General features: G+C 49.7%; 1 protein-coding gene across 1 annotated transcript; it reads left to right on the top strand.

Annotated features, from left to right (window-relative positions):
- The first annotated feature begins 55 nt into the window (after positions 1-55).
- On the top strand, positions 56-15048 carry MAU2 (MAU2 sister chromatid cohesion factor). Its single transcript, XM_064396773.1, has 19 exons — positions 56-490; positions 751-768; positions 1006-1071; positions 2381-2476; positions 3516-3610; positions 4830-4857; positions 5291-5446; positions 5902-6048; positions 6841-6931; positions 7180-7283; positions 8115-8192; positions 8818-8883; positions 9109-9192; positions 9814-9863; positions 10077-10154; positions 10834-10945; positions 11528-11618; positions 12160-12287; positions 12903-15048. The coding sequence occupies exons 1-19, from the start codon at positions 71-73 to the stop codon at positions 12975-12977; spliced, it is 1983 nt and encodes a 660-aa protein (XP_064252843.1). The 5' UTR covers positions 56-70; the 3' UTR covers positions 12978-15048.
- The last annotated feature ends 866 nt before the right edge of the window (positions 15049-15914 follow it).

Raw genomic sequence — 15914 nt, 5'->3', positions numbered from 1 at the left:
GCCTGAGGCGCTCGAACTACAACTCCCGTCGTGCCCCGCGCCTCGCGGCGGTGTTGTCGGCGGCCCCAAGATGGCGGCGGTGGCGGCGGGCGCGGCGGCCCCTCAGCAGCCGCCGCCGCCTCAGCAGCCGCCGCAGCCGGCGGGAGGCGGCGGGAGCGGCTCCGGGGAGGCGGCGGGAGCCGCGGGTGGTGCCGGAGGCGGCGGCGGAGGTGCCGGAGGCGGCGGCGGCGCAGCCGGGCCTGCGCCGGGCTCGGGGTCGGGCGGCGGCGCGGCCGCGGGCGAGTCGTGGTACCTGGCGCTGCTGGGCCTGGCCGAGCATTTCCGCACGTCCAGCCCGCCCAAGGTGCGGCTGTGCGTGCACTGCCTGCAGGCCGTGCTGCCCCGCAAGCCCCCGGCCCGCATGGAGGCCCGCACGCACCTCCAGCTCGGCTCCGTGCTCTACCACCACACCCGCAACGGCGACCAGGCCCGCGGGCACCTGGAGAAGGCGGTGAGCGGCGCTGGGCTGGCCTGGGGGGCGCGGGGAACGGGGGAGCGGCGGCGCCGGTGCGTGGAGGAAGGGGTGGGGGCGGTGGGGACGGGGGTGTGGGCGCTTGGAGAAGGTGAAGGGCAGCAGAAGGGGCGGCTGGCGGCTGGGAAAGGTGGGGAGCAGGGCAGGGGGCGGTGGGGGCTGCTGGCACGGAGCGGGAGGGTGTCAGGGCGGCTCTGGTGGGGGTCAGTGCCAGCCTAACACGCTGTGCTCTCTTGCAGTGGCTGATATCCCAGCAGGTATCCTTTTCCCGGGATCCAGGAAGGGCTCCAAGCGCCGAACAGCTCCAAGGAAACTCCCAAAAACACCTCAGGGCCTGGGGGTGGGGGCACGGAATGGGTGCCTCATCACAGCACCACGGGGTTTGGGTTGGAAGGGACCCTAAATCCCATCTCATCCCCGTTTTCCTGAGGGTTTTGGAGGCTTTGCTGCTGTTGCCCACCCAGGTTTTGTGGTTCCCTTAACCCTGGTGCCAGATCCCACAGTTTGAAGATGTGAAGTTTGAGGCAGCCAGTTTGCTGTCGGAGCTCTACTGCCAGGAGGTGAGAGAAGCCCCCAAAACCCCTCTGTGCCCCTGGAATTCGGGCTTGGAATGGGGTGTTCCCGTGAAAAATCAGATTTCTGGCAGGACAGGCTTTCTTCCTTCCTCACTGAGGAGGTTTTTGCTGGAATTGCAGGAAGAGTTTCCCACTGTAAAAGGATTTTGCTTGGCCAAGTAAATTTTTGGTTCCTGATTAAACAAATGTTTATTTTAGGGGAGGGAGGGAAATCCATTATTTTCTTCAGGATTTTGGAACCCTGGTGTGATTTGGGTTGGAAAGGACCTGAAGGATCATCCAATTCCTTGGGAAGGACTTTTTCTGTCCCAGGTTGCTCCAGCATGAGCAATTCCGGGGATGAGTGGGAATTCTATCCCAGCCCCATCCCACACTCCCAGGGAGGAATTCCATCCCAAAATCCCAAAACTGGGAAGCCATTCCCTGTGTCCTGTTGCTCCTTTCCTTGTCCAGAGTCTTCTTTTCCATGTTTTAGCCCCATTTGGATCATCCTGAGTTTTGTGTTCATCTCCGTCGTTAGGAAATTGTGCTGATTTCCTCCAAAACCATTTCCTGGGATTTTGAATCCCAGTATCCTGGAATGGTTTGGATTGGAAAGACCTTAAATCCCATCCCATCCCACCCTGCCACGTACAGGGACACCTCCCCAAATCCCAGATTTCTCCAGCCCTCCCCACATCCCAGATTTCTCCAGCCCTCCCCACATCCCAGATTTCTCCATTCCTCCCCACATCCCAGATTTCTCCATTCCTCCCCAAATCCCAGATTTCTCCATTCCTCCCCACATCCCAGATTTCTCCATTCCTCCCCACATCCCAGATTTCTCCATTCCTCCCCACATCCCAGATTTCTCCAGCCCTCCCCACATCCCAGATTTCTCCAGCCCTCCCCACATCCCAGATTTCTCCATTCCTCCCCACATCCCAGATTTCTCCATTCCTCCCCACATCCCAGATTTCTCCAGCCCTCCCCACATCCCAGATTTCTCCAGCCCTCCCCACATCCCAGATTTCTCCATTCCTCCCCAAATCCCAGATTTCTCCATTCCTCCCCAAATCCCAGATTTCTCCAGCCCTCCCCACATCCCAGATTTCTCCAGTCCCATCCAACCCCACCTTGGACATTCCAAGGATACAGCAGCCCCAAACTTCTCCCATTTTACTTTTGTTGCTTCCAGCACTCTGATCCCCCCCATCCCAGCCCTCCCTGAGGGCTGAGCGTGGTTTTCCAGGGAGTGCCAGGGCTGTGGGGCTGCAGGATGCTGGTGTTTGGTGACGGGGTGTCTGTGTTGCAGAATTCCGTGGACACGGCCAAGCCCCTGCTGCGCAAAGCCATCCAGATCTCCCAGCAGACTCCCTACTGGCACTGCAGGCTGCTCTTCCAGCTGGCTGTGAGTCCTTGCAGCAGCAATTCCTGGGGAAAAAATCCTGCAAAAAGTCCTGCGTCCCTGTTCAAAACAGCCTGGAAGCCTTGCGTTGTTGTTCTCTAAAAAATTGCTGTTAACGGGTGGCTTTTATCCCTTTATCCACTAAAAACTTGTCAGTGGGGAGGGAAAAGGCAAATCCAGGTGGGAATTGCTGTTGGATTGGGTCAAGGAATCTGCCAGGATCATTCTGTGGGAATTAGGGACCTGGAATTTAAAGGATGGAGGAAAAAATCCATTTTGGGGCTTGCAGGGAGAGCAAATCCTGCTGGGCTTGGAAGTGTTGGTTGTTTTATGTTTAGTGTGGGATGGGAAAAGGAGAAGTACCCAGGGAAAGGAGCAAGGAAAAGAATCCAAGGAAAGTTCTTGTTCCTGCTCTGGAATATGCTCCAGAATATTTATAAATTAAAGTTATTAGTGGGAATAGAGATAATTGAAGTGTATTTATGAAAAAAGAACCTTAATTCCCTAAGGATTAAGGAATGTTTCGTTTCCCAGGAACTGAGGAATATTTAGGTTTCCTGGAGTTCATTCTGAGGACTCCGAAGCTTTTCCTCTCCTTGGAGCTTCCCATTTTTCCCATTTTCTGCTGATTTCCCATTTCCTTGGAGCCTCTTCCTGAATCCCCCTTCCTGAATCCCTGGGTTTGGGAAAGGGATAAAATTTGGGAACACGCCTTGGAGGCTCCTCTTGCTGGGAGAACTGTTGCTCCAGTGTGACAATCCCTGAGTTTTTTGGAGCTGTTGGGATCTGACCAGCACTGGATTGTCACCCTTTGCAGGATCTGCCTCCAACTTTTAACCAATTCCTCATTAATTAGGAATCTGAAGACAAAAGAATTCTCCTGGGTTCAGACAAATCTTTGGGAATGCCACAGATTTCTTTGGAAAACGGGTCTAAAGCCCCTTTAAGGAGCAGGAATTTGTAAATCTAGGGATAATGGGATTTTCTTGGGGTTCCTGGAGCAAATCCTGAGTTTTTGTGGTATTTTGTGTTCCCATTTCAGCAACTCCACACGCTGGAGAAGGATTTGGTGTCAGCCTGTGACCTGCTGGGCGTGGGGGCGGAGTACGCGCGCGTGGTGGGCTCCGAGTACACCAGGTGACACTTCTGGGCTCCCGCCTGAATTCCTGGGATTCCCTGCCTGAATTCCCGGGATTCCCTGCCTGAATTCCTGGGATTCCCTGCCTGAATTCCTGGGATTCCCTGCCTGAATTCCTGGGATTCCCTGCCTGAATTCCCGGGATTCCCTGCCTGAATTCCCGGGATTCCCTGCCTGAATCCCCGGGATTCCCTGCCTGAATTCCCGGGATTCCCTGCCTGAATTCCCGGGATTCCCTGCCTGAATTCCTGGGATTCCCTGCCTGAATTCCCGGGATTCCCTGCCTGAATTCCCGGGATTCCCTGCCTGAATTCCTGGGATTCCCTGCCTGAATTCCTGGGATTCCCTGCCTGAATTCCTGGGATTCCCTGCCTGAATTCCCGGGATTCCCTGCCTGAATTCCTGGGATTCCCTGCCTGAATTCCCGGGATTCCCTGCCTGAATCCCCGGGATTCCCTGCCTGAATTCCCGGGATTCCCTGCCTGAATTCCTGGGATTCCCTGCCTGAATTCCCGGGATTCCCTGCCTGAATCCCTGGGATTTCCAGCCTGCATTCTCTGGGATTCCCTGCCTGAATTCCTGGGATTCCCTGCCTGAATTCCCGGGATTCCCTGCCTGAATTCCCGGGATTCCCTGCCTGAATCCCCGGGATTCCCTGCCTGAATCCCCGGGATTCCCTGCCTGAATCCCCGGGATTCCCTGCCTGAATCCCCGGGATTCCCTGCCTGAATCCCTGGGATTTCCAGCCTGCATTCTCTGGGATTCCCTGCCTGAATTCCCGGAATTCCCTGCCTGAATTCCCGGAATTCCCTGCCTGAATTCCTGGGATTCCCTGCCTGAATTCCTGGGATTCCCTGCCTGAATTCCTGGGATTTCCAGCCTGCATTCTCTGGGATTCCCTGCCTGAATCCCTGGGATTTCCAGCCTGCATTCTCTGGGATTCCCTGCCTGAATTCCCTGGATTTCCAGCCTGCATTCTCTGGCATTTCATCCCTGAATTCCCTGGGATTCCCTCCCTGAATCCTTAGGAATCCTTCCCTGAATTCCCTGGGATTTCCTCCCCCAGTTCCCTGGGAATTCCTCTGTCAGCTCCCTTAATTCCTGTATTCCCCTGTTTTTAGAGGCAGAAAAAGGCAGATTTTTTTTTTCCTGGTGTTTTTTTCTTTGTGGATGAAGTGATTTTTTTTTGGAATTTAACTTTATTTTCTTTCATTCCAGAGCCCTCTTTCTGCTCAGCAAGGGGATGGTGAGTTGGAACTCTTTTTAAAATAAATTATTTCCCATTTAATTGTAAATTCCAGAGGATTTTTTTTTTTGTGTGGAGGGGGAGGGGTAAGCAGGATTCCTATGGATAAATCCAGCTTTTCGCTAATTTTTTTCTGGGAAAAATAAAAGGATTGTTGGAAATTTTCACTGGAGCTTTTGTAATGAGGGATGGAAAAGCTGGTGGGGTGAAAGGGCTGTGGGAATCAGGTGAGTATTCCAATCCTAATACCTGGAGTTAGAGAATCCATGGAATTACTTGGCTTGGAAGAACCAGGGACACCTTCCACTATCCCAGGCAGCTCCAGCCTGGCCTTGGGCAGTTCCAGGCTTGAGGCAGCCCCATTTTCCACGGGAAGTTGTCATTCCCTGAGGGTTCACCCTGGAAAAAGCTGGATTTTCCTTGGGAATTGCAGCTGCTGCTGATGGAGAGGAAGCTGCAGGAGGTTCACCCGCTGCTGACGCTGTGTGGGCAGATCGTGGAGAACTGGCAGGGCAACCCCATCCAGAAGGAATCCCTCAGGGTCTTCTTCCTGGTCCTGCAGGTCACACATTACTTGGATGCTGGCCAGGTACGTGCCACGTTCCAGCTGGGGATTTGGGACAGGGATATTCCCTAAAAAATCAGCCCCGAGGGGCTTTTTTTTTCTTTTTTTTTTTTTTTTTTTTTTTTTTTTTTTTTTTTTTGTAATGGAAGTAAACTTCTGTTGGTTTTATTCCCAAATTAAATGAAGAGTGAGGAAATCACGTTAATTTGGAGATGTTGTCCATGATATTTTTATATCCGTGGTGGTCTCTGTTGCTTCCCTGGTGTGTTGGAGGGAATAACAGGAATTTTTGGGGGAATTTTGGGAATATTTTGAACATCCCTTGCTGCCGTTCACCCCCGTGAAGTGCTGAGGGTCATCAATGCTAAACCAGCCCCCTAAATCTGGCAAATCACCGCTCTGCTGGGAAGTTTTCCCTCTCCCAGAGCCCTGCAGGGTGGGAAGGTGAGGCATTCCCGCTGGGAATTGTGTGCTGGCAGGTGAAGAGCGTGAAGCCGTGCCTGAAGCAGCTGCAGCAGTGCATCCAAACCATCTCCACCCTGCACGACGACGAGATCCTGCCCAGCAACCCCGCCGACCTCTTCCACTGGCTGCCCAAGGAGCACATGTGTGTGCTGGTCTACCTGGTGAGAGCTCCTAATTAACGCTAATTGTCGATTAATGAGGGTTCATGAGTGATTTGGAGCCAGCAGGGATGGGGTTTGTGGCTGCCTTGGGCTGTTTCTCCCTCACGACCCTGGGGTGATGCTGAGGGGGCTGCTCAGTGTGTGAGGAGATTCCAGGCTGGAAATGGGAATTAATTAATGAATTATTAAATGACTTATTAATTAGTACTTGACTCAAATGGAAATGACGTTATTTGTACAAATCACAGCCACTTTGGCTTAATTTTGTCAACTGTTTGGTGCTTTTCTTTCCGCTCAGTGTCCGTGGGGTGATGCTGAGGGAGCTCTTCAGTGTGTGAGGAGATTCCAGAGTGGAAATGGGAATTAATTAATTAATTAATAACTTGTTAATTGGTTAATTAATACCTGATTCAAATGAAAATCGTACAGTCATTTGTACGAAGCAGAACCGCTTTGGCTTAATTTTGTCAGCATGAGGAGAGCTGGACTTGGAATTGCTGAAGGATTTTGTTCCATTTTTTGGAGATTATTCTAATCCTTGCTAATGTTAAAAATCTGGGATTTGAGGAATTCTGTGAATTCCCATCCCTTCCCTCTCTGCACAGACAAATTTTGGGAATCATGGAATGGTTTGGGCTGGGAAGGGGCTTTAAAATCATGCATTCCTACCCTCTCAGTCACACCTCCCACTGTCCTGGGGTGCTCCAGGGTACTTTTCCAGGATTTCTGCTGCGGGAATTGCATCCCAGGGGGATTCCTGAGGGGGATAATCCTTGCTGTGCTTCCCTGCAGGTGACAGTGATGCATTCCATGCAGGCAGGCTACCTGGAGAAGGCTCAGAAGTACACGGACAAAGCCCTCATGCAGCTGGAGAAACTCAAAAGTAAGGAAAAAGGGCTTGGATTTCAGGAAAATCCTGGAAAATTCCATTATTTATTCCTCATTTAAGCCCATCCCACAGCCTTGTTGAGCTGCTGAGTCAGCCTAAAAATTAAAACTGAGATTAAACCCCTGATTTTAAGGCCAGGTGGTGGCTTTGGAGTCCAAAATCGACTTTTTGGGGTTTTTTTTTGGGTGGGATTTGAAACATTCCATAAATGCCTGATGGAATTGCCCCTGCTCCTTTCCCAGTGCTGGACTGCAGCCCCATCCTGTCCTCATTCCAAGTGATTTTGTTGGAACACATCATCATGTGCAGGCTGGTCACAGGACACAAAGCCACAGCCCTGCAGGAGGTAACGTGGGAATTCCAGCATTTCCTGGTGGGAATGGCTCCCAAAAAATGGGAATATTCTGCAGGAGCAGCCTCTAAAACGTGGGAATTGCAATTTTGGGGCTGAGGTGGGAATTCCTGCTGGGTTGTTCATGGATACAGCCAGCCTTGCTGGGGCTCAGGACTTGGGAAATGTGGGATTAAATATTTATTTAAGGGCACTTCGGAATTGATCATGGAATAATCAATAATTGGTTGGATTGACACCTTCCTGGTGGCAATTCCAGGCTGGTTCCAGTGGTTTTTTCCCATTCCATCCATTCCAGAGTGGCTCCTTCCTCTTCAGGTTCCTGCCTTGTCCAGATGTTTCCCAATTTTTCACATTCCTGCTTTTCCTCCTTTTTCCTGGTCGATTCCAGAGGAAACTGGACTTTTTATTTCCCATTTTTCCAATCTTTTTAAAGTCCTGGGAATCCAGTCCCTGCTGTCAGCTTTACTGGGAATGTGCTGGGAATGGGGAGGGATTCAGCCTCCTGCTTCAGTCTCCTGAAGCTCATCCCAGTCCCAGATTTTGGGAGGTTTTATCCCACTTTTCCTGGAAAACATTGAGCATTTCGGGAGGGATCCGTGGCTGTGAATTCCAGGGGGTGGGGGAAACCATTCCAAAGCAGCTGCAGTGTGGGAGGGATGTGAGGAAATCCCTTTTCCTGTGCTGGCAGCACACCCAGCCTCCCTTTATCCATGACTGGAGATCCTGGAGCCAATCCCTGCATCCATGAGGGTGCAAGGAGCGGGATTTGGAGCATAAAACTGAGGGAAAAGTGTCAAAAAGGGGAATTGTGCTCTTGCCCAGATTTCCCAGGTCTGCCAGCTGTGCCAGCAGTCTCCCAGGCTCTTCTCCAACCACGCTGCCCAGCTGCACACGCTCCTGGTGAGTTTTTGGGGTGAAACCTGGGAATTCTGCATCCCACCCGGAATTCCAGAGAGGAGATTCCCTGGGAATTACAGATCTGCACCACCCAGGTCTGCTCATCCCCACCTTAAAACCCTTTGGAAACAGAATTACAGGATGGAATTGGGTGGGCAGGGGCTCTTCCACTATCCCAAGTTGCTCCAGCAATTCCTGGAGAGAAAAATCCCACTTTTCTGTGGAGAAAGTTCCTGGGATTTGGCTTTTCCTGAGTATTTTTGACATCCAGGCCTTGTCTGGCAGCAGTTCCTTCATGAAGGGAGAAGGAATCTGGGAGGAATCTCCTGGAAAAGGGGAAATCCAGGGATTTCAGCTGTGCCCACTGGAGATGGTTTTATGTGGCAATTGTGGAAGGGGAAGGGTTTTTGTAGGGAGTACTGAGTTTTCCATGATTTCAATAAAGATTTTTTAGCTAAATTAAGCTTTTTCCCCATGAATAATTTATTTTAAAGGACATTTTGTATATATTCTTAATTTTCCCCACACCTGAGACTTGTAGCTCCCTTCTTCCTGCTGTTATCCCAATATTTCCATGGATTTGGGAATGTTTTGGCCTGCATTCCCAAAAATATGCTTTCTTTTCCAGGGTCTCTACTGCATCTCTGTCAACTGCATGGATAATGCAGAAGCACAATTCACTACAGCACTGAGGGTGAGATTTTATTCCCAAATTTTCTCCTGGAAGCTTGAGTATGGCAATGTGAATTTGGAAGGGAAACCTTCCTTAATTCCATTATTTATTAATGATTTTCTTTGGATGGGGGTGGATTTTTAACATTAAAATATCAACGTGTGAATTTTTAGCCAGGATTTTAATGGCAATGGCAACAAATTGTGAGGAAAGGACTGAAATACTTGGGAATTTTGTCTTTTCCAGCTCACAACCCACCAGGAGCTGTGGGCGTTCATTGTCACCAACCTGGCCAGCGTCTACATCCGGGAGGGGAATCGGCACCAGGAGGTGAGCTGGGCTCTCCAAATCCTGCTTTTCTCTGGAGAAAATCCCTGGGATTTGCCTTCTTCTGGGTATTTTTGCCATCAGGGCCTTGCTGGCTACAGCTCCTTCATGAGGGAGTGGGAAATCCCAGTTTTCTGTGGAGAAAATTCCTGGGATTTGCCTTTTTCTTGGTGTTTTTGGCATCCAGGCCCTGCTGGCAGAATCTTATTCATGAAGGGAGTGGGAAATCTCAACTTTTTGTGGAGAAAGTTCCTGAAATTCTGCTTTTCCTGGGTATTTTTGCCATCCAGGACTTGCTGGCAGCAGCTCCTTCACAGGGGAAGCAAAAAAATATCCTTAAAGTTTGTGAATTCATTAGTTAAATTCTGGTTTTCATTAATCAAGTCCAATATAAAATGCATTATCAGATCCACCAGCTCCAAGTTTTCTGTGGGAATACAGTTATTCAGGAAATGCTGTGGAATGGGAGGAGATTTGGGATAAAACTTGGATTTTTGGAATCAAAATAAGCCTAAGATTCCCAGTATTGGGATGAACTTGGGCTGGTTTGGGTGGAATTTCACTGTTTTGGTGCTGATTTTTCCTTGGAAAATTGATTTTTCCTTTTCCTCTGCCACTTCCCAGCTCTACAGTTTATTGGAAAGGATAAATCCCGACCACAACTTCCCAGTGAGGTGAGAATTCCCACAAATCCCAACATTCCGGGCTGGGAATGACAGATTTGCAGCAGGATTTTCAACAAATTAGGGGAAAAAATCCAACTTAACTCCAAGGGGAAACTCGGGATGGGGCTCAAATGGAATATTTTGCCTGGAAGTTGGATTTTGGGGTGGAATTCCTGGGAATTTGGGTGGGTTCCTGAGGTATCCATGGTTCTTTTTCCATAGTTCCCACTGTCTGCGGGCTGCAGCGTTCTACATCCGAGGGCTCTTCTCCTTTTTCCAGGGAAGATACAACGAGGCCAAGTGAGTCCAACCCCTGGGAAAAGCAGGAAAAATGTGGGAAAAACATGTGGGAAAAGACCCTGGCTCTTTTTGGGATTGGAGTGGGAATGCCAAGGCTTTGTGTCCATCCCATTCCCATGGATTTCTCCTGGATTGGCCGGGGATGAAGAGCAGGGATGTGGTGGGGGTTGAGCTTTTTCCTTGGGAATCATTCCCTGCAATCCCAAGGAATCCTTGAGAATCCTTGAGAATCTGGGACTTTTATTCCCTGGAACCGCAAGGAACCCTTGGGAATTTTGGGCATTTTATTCCCTTCAATTCCAGGGAATCGTTGGGATCTCATTCCTTGCAATCCAAAAGAACCTCTGGGAATCTTGGGACTGTTATTCCCTGGAAATTTTGTGACTGTTATTCCCTGGAATCTCTGACATTTTGGGACTGTTATTCCCTGGAATCCCTGGGAATTTTGGGACTGTTGTTCCCTGGAATCCCTGGGAATCTTGGGAATGTTATTTGCTGGAATCCCGGTGAATCTCGTGCCTCTCATTCCAATCCAAGGTCCCAGTCCCAGAGAAGACTCAGGAACTCCCTTAGTGGGAGCCCCTTTCTCCCAGCTGCTGCCCCTCCATCCCCGCAGGAGTCGCCCCAGGCTGCTCGGGGGGCTCCAATCCCGTTTTTCCCGTTTTTCCCGTTTTTCCAGGCGCTTTTTGCGGGAGACGCTGAAGATGTCGAACGCCGAGGACCTGAACCGCCTGACGGCGTGCTCGCTGGTGCTGCTGGGCCACATCTTCTACGTGCTGGGCAACCACAGGGTGACTGCCACAGCCCCCGTCCCTGCAATCCTGGAACTGGCATTCCCAGAAAAAAATCCCCAAAAAATCCCTGAGAAAAATCTCAGATTAAATCAGGGAATCCTTGGGAATCCATTGTCCTGCAGTCCCCAGGAATCTGTGGGAATCTTGGGATTTTATTTCTTTCCATCCCAGGGAATCCCTGGTAATCTTGGAATTTTATTCCCAGCAATCCCAGGGAATTCTTGGGAATTTTGTGATTTTATTCCCTGCAATCCTAAGGAATTCTTGGGATTTTATTCTTTTCCATCCCAGCAAATCATTGGGATCTGATTCCTTTTCATCCCAGGGAATCCCTGGGAATTCTGAGATTTTATTCTCTTCCACACCACTGATTGCTTGGGAATTTTGGGATTTTTTTCCCTTCAATCCCAAGAAATCCTTGGCAATCTTGAGCATTTTCCTGCCTTCACCGAGCAGAGTGACAAAAATCCAATTTCCCACTGGGAATTTTCCATCTTTTCCACTCAATCCGTGCTAGAAAGGGCAGGGAAAAAATTCCCAAAATCCCAATTTTCCCTTTTCCCTCCCCGGTTTTCCCAGGAAAGCAACAACATGGTGGTGCCAGCCATGCAGCTGGCCAGCAAGATCCCAGACATGTCCGTGCAGCTCTGGTCCTCCGCCCTGCTCCGGGGTAAATCCGGGATCTGGGAGCAGCCGGGAACAGGGAAGGGGCCTGGGCAGGGAGGGGGTGCCAGGGAGAACGTGGGGAGTGGGAGTGGGCAGCTCCAGGGGGGTTCAGGATCTGGGATTGGCCTGGAAAACCAGGAGAGGGCCTGGGGAGGGTGGAGCTGACCCAGGGAATGTGGGAATGTGCAGCTCCAGGAGCTGATTCCAGAGGGGGAAGGGGCTCCAGGAGAGGATTTGGGATAGGGGATGGAGGGATGGGACACAGGGAATGGAGATTTTGGGAAGGAATCCCAGGCTGGGCGGGTGGGGAGGGAGTGGGCTGGAATCCCAAGAATTCCTTTGGAAAAGGGAAAAATTTGGGATCTCCGTGGAGCTTTTGGGGCAGATTTTGCCTTAAATTGAGGCAATTTTGGGATTTTATTCCCTGCAATCCCAGGGAATCCTTGGGATTTCGCTGCAGACCCCAAACCCAGGGAGGTTCTTTGGGATGAGGGGGCTCAGGGGTGGGAATGGGACGAATCCCAGGATTTCTGTGCCTCTTGCAGACCTGAACAAGGCGTGTGGCAACGCCATGGATGCCCACGAGGCCGCCCAGATGCACCAGAACTTCTCCCAGCAGCTGCTCCAGGACCACATCGAGGCCTGCAGCCTCCCTGAGCACAACCTGATCACGGTCAGAATTCCCAAAATTCCCAGAATTCCCAAAATCCCCGCCTGGCCCATGGCAAAAAGCACCCTTGAGGTCATTTTTATAGGTTTTTAATTGCTGTCGCATCCAAAGTTGGGATTTTTCCTCCTTCTGGATCCTCCAAATCCCTCCCAATCCCTGGGGTCCTGCACTTGGCATTCCCAGAAAGAAATCCCTCAAAAATATCCCGAAGAAAATCAGGATATGGGTGGGAATAATGGGATTTTTGAAGGGTTTTTTTAGTGCTGTGGCATCAGAAGTCGAGATTTTTTTCCCCTCTGGATCATCCAAATCCCTCCCAGTGGGATTTTGGCTTTGAAATGCCAAAAAATCCCTGGAAAACCAAATCCCAGCAGGGTTCCCTGGTGGAGTGTGGGATTCCCTGGGAATTCCTTGATCCTGAGGGAATTTTCCCCATTTTTCCTGAGATTTTGGCTTTGAAATCCCCCCAAAAAACCCTGGAAAACCAAATCCCAGTGGGATGAGGGGTTGGAATTTGGGACCCCTGGGGGAGGGAGGGTTTTCCTGGGAATTCTGTGATGCTGAGGGAATTTCCTGGGAATTTTTCCTGGGATTCTGATCCCGTTTTTTCCCTCGCAGTGGACGGATGGACCCCCCCCAGTGCAGTTCCAGGCCCAGAACGGCCCCACCACCAGCCTGGCCAGTCTGCTGTGAGCTCCAGGAAAATTAACTCCAGGAAAACTAACTCCAGGAAAACTCCAGGATATCCACCAACAACATCCTGGAAGGGGAAGGAAAAAAAAAAAAGAAAAAAAGCATCAAAAACTTGGGGAAAAGAAACAAAAAAAATCCATGGAAAAGCTTCAGAATTCCCTCTGGTAGTGAGAAAAACCCAGGAATTTTCCAGGGATTCCCAGAGCCTCCGGAGCTGCTTTTCCAGGTGGGAATGTCCAGGTGAATCCCAAGGTTTGATCCTGGAGGGAATTGCCAGGGAAAGCTGGGAATCCTCGGGGATAAGGGGATGAGGAAGTCATGGATTGGATTCCCAGCTGGAATTCCCCGAGGGGAAATTCCCATTTTTTTGGGAAGGAGGAATTCCAGGATTTCCTGGGATGTCCCTCCCTGCAGCCACAGCTCTCCCCGTGCTTTTGGGATTGGCAAAAATCCGGAGTTTTCCTGCTGATCCCAAATTTTTCCAAGCTGAAGGCACCACCTGTGCCTTAAGAATTCCCAAATCCTGGGAATAAATCCCAATCCAGAGGTTTGGGATGGAATTCCAGCCTTGCCCTTGGCACAAAATTTCTTTTTCCAGGTTAACTTCCCTGGTTTTAGCCCAGTTTTTTGGATTTCCCAGAGATCTGGGAACGCTGAATCCCAGAAAAAAAGCTGGAAGTTTTTCCAGGATCCCAGCAGTGCCTGGGGTGGAACTGAGTTGTTTTTTCCCAGTTGGAATTTCTCCAGATTTCTGGGAAAAACCTCTGGAATTGTTGGAGAGAGGAAAACAGAAGCCCTGGAACTGCCAGAGATTTTTGGGAATTTTCAGTCCCACCTGGATGGGAAGGAACCTCAAAATCCCTTCACATTTCCCTCATTCCCATAATTGTTTTTTCCCAAATCCCATCTTTTGCCAGTGCAAGGAATTTTTTTCCACCCAAATTCCTCAATTTCTCCCTCTGGAATTCATTCCAGGGATGAGGGTTTTTTGGTACCATTCCCAAAAATTTGCATTTTCCAGGGTGTTTTTTCTATGGAAGTCCTGGTCCTAAATTGCAAAGGGTCTGGAAATCCCTGGAAGTTTTGGGGATTGAGGATTGGGAGTTTTTATTCCAGATTTTTTTTTTTGGGGGGGGGATTAAGGAAAACCCTCAGTGCCACTGGAACTGAAAAAAAAAAGCGGGGAAAAAAATCCCCCAAAATTCCCAAATCCAGGGATTTTCCAGCCTGAATCCAGGGCTGGAATTCCTGTGGGGAAACTCCTGGGGGTTTTTTTTGGGATATTTGGGATCCCACAGAGACAGAACCATCCCAGGAATTTGGGATCTGAGGATTTTCATCAGGAACTGGGGGAGGTTTCCCAGTTTTTCAGTTTTTTGGGAAGTACATTCCCAGGTTTTATTTCCTCTCGAGTGCAACAGTTCCTTGGAATCTTTTTCCTTGGAATTTTCCTGGCTTGGGAAAGGCTGACATTCCCAAATCCCAGCCAGGAAATCCAAACTTTCCTTTCTAACTCCAGAATATTCCAGAATATTCTGCAATTTCAGGCCCAACTCAGATCCAGCTTGGAATCTTGGGCTCAAATTCCCAACTTTTGGGCTGGAGAAGCCTCGGGATGATCCCAGTCCCAGGGCAGGGACACTTCCACTATTCCAGGCTGCTCCCACCTGCATTTGAGCACTTCCAGGGCGGCCAAATCCCACAAACTCTGGGGAAAAACCCGGAAAAAAATGGGGAAGGAATTGGGAAAACTCCCAATTCCGGAGAGCTGTGGTTGGGGCTGAGCTTTGGGAATTCCCCAGGTGGGAAAAGATCCTTTCCCACCCCCCAGAGATGCCGAGGAAGGAGCAGAATTCCCAAAAATTCCCCAAAATTCCCAATTTTCCGCCTTCAGTCTCCTGTAAAAATCCATCAGAATCGGTGAAAGAGCCGGAAAATCCCTTGGGAATTCTGGTGGGGGTTGGGGTGGGAGCTCTGAGCTGATCCAGCTCCCGGAATTCCCAAATTCCCGGCGGAAATTCCAATGTACAGAGCTTTTTACCATTGTATATTAAATTATTTAATAGCTTTTCGTGGCAGTTTTTCCTTTTTTTTGTTCCCCATGGGAAGGAGGAGCTGAAATTCCTTGGAATTTTGGAGGGAAAATCCAAGATTTTCTCTGGGTTGATTTCATTGGAGTTTTTCTTCTTTAAATCATGGAATTCTCTGGAGAAACGAGCACAAAATTCTTAAAAATAGAATTAATTTAGGGAATGGGAGAGTTTCATGGAATACCCAGGATTTCACCCTAAAATCTCATCCCATAGATAATGTAAAAAAAAAAAAGGGATTTCTGTCCAGAGCCCAAAGCTGTTTTCCCTCTGAATCCCAGTCCTGAAGAATCCTCAAAAAATTCCTCAAAATAACCCCCAAAACTCTGAAAAACTCCCCCAAAATTCCCCAAAAATTTTTAACAAAATCTCAAAAATTTACAAAAATCCCCTCAAAAAAATCCATTAAAAATAGCTCCAAAATCCCATCCATTCCCCAAAAAACCCCTCGGAGTTCCCCAAAATTCCCCCAAAAAATCCCCCCCAAAATTCCAAACAAGTCCCTCAAGAATTCCCAAAAAAAACCCCAAATTTGTCCCAAAAATCCTTAAAATCCCCCCCAAAATAATAAAAAAATCCCCCAAATATCCCCAAAAATTCCCAGATCCCAACGGGAATGATCTGAGGGTTAAATCCCGGTGGGAATGATCCCAGATCCCTGCAGGAATGATCCCAGGGTTCAATCCGTGCAGGAACTGATCCCAAATCCCACTGGGAACGATCCCAGGGTTAAATCCCGCCGGGAACGATCCCGGATTCCATCTGGAACGATCCCAGGGTTCGATCCCGCTGGGAACGATCCCAATCCCCCCGGGCCCGATCCCGGCCGCTCTGCCCCGTTCGGTCC

Source organism: Passer domesticus, chromosome 21 (assembly GCF_036417665.1).
Source record: "Passer domesticus isolate bPasDom1 chromosome 21, bPasDom1.hap1, whole genome shotgun sequence".
Taxonomy (NCBI): Eukaryota; Metazoa; Chordata; class Aves; order Passeriformes; family Passeridae; genus Passer; species Passer domesticus.
This window is presented reverse-complemented; position numbering and strand designations above follow the sequence as displayed.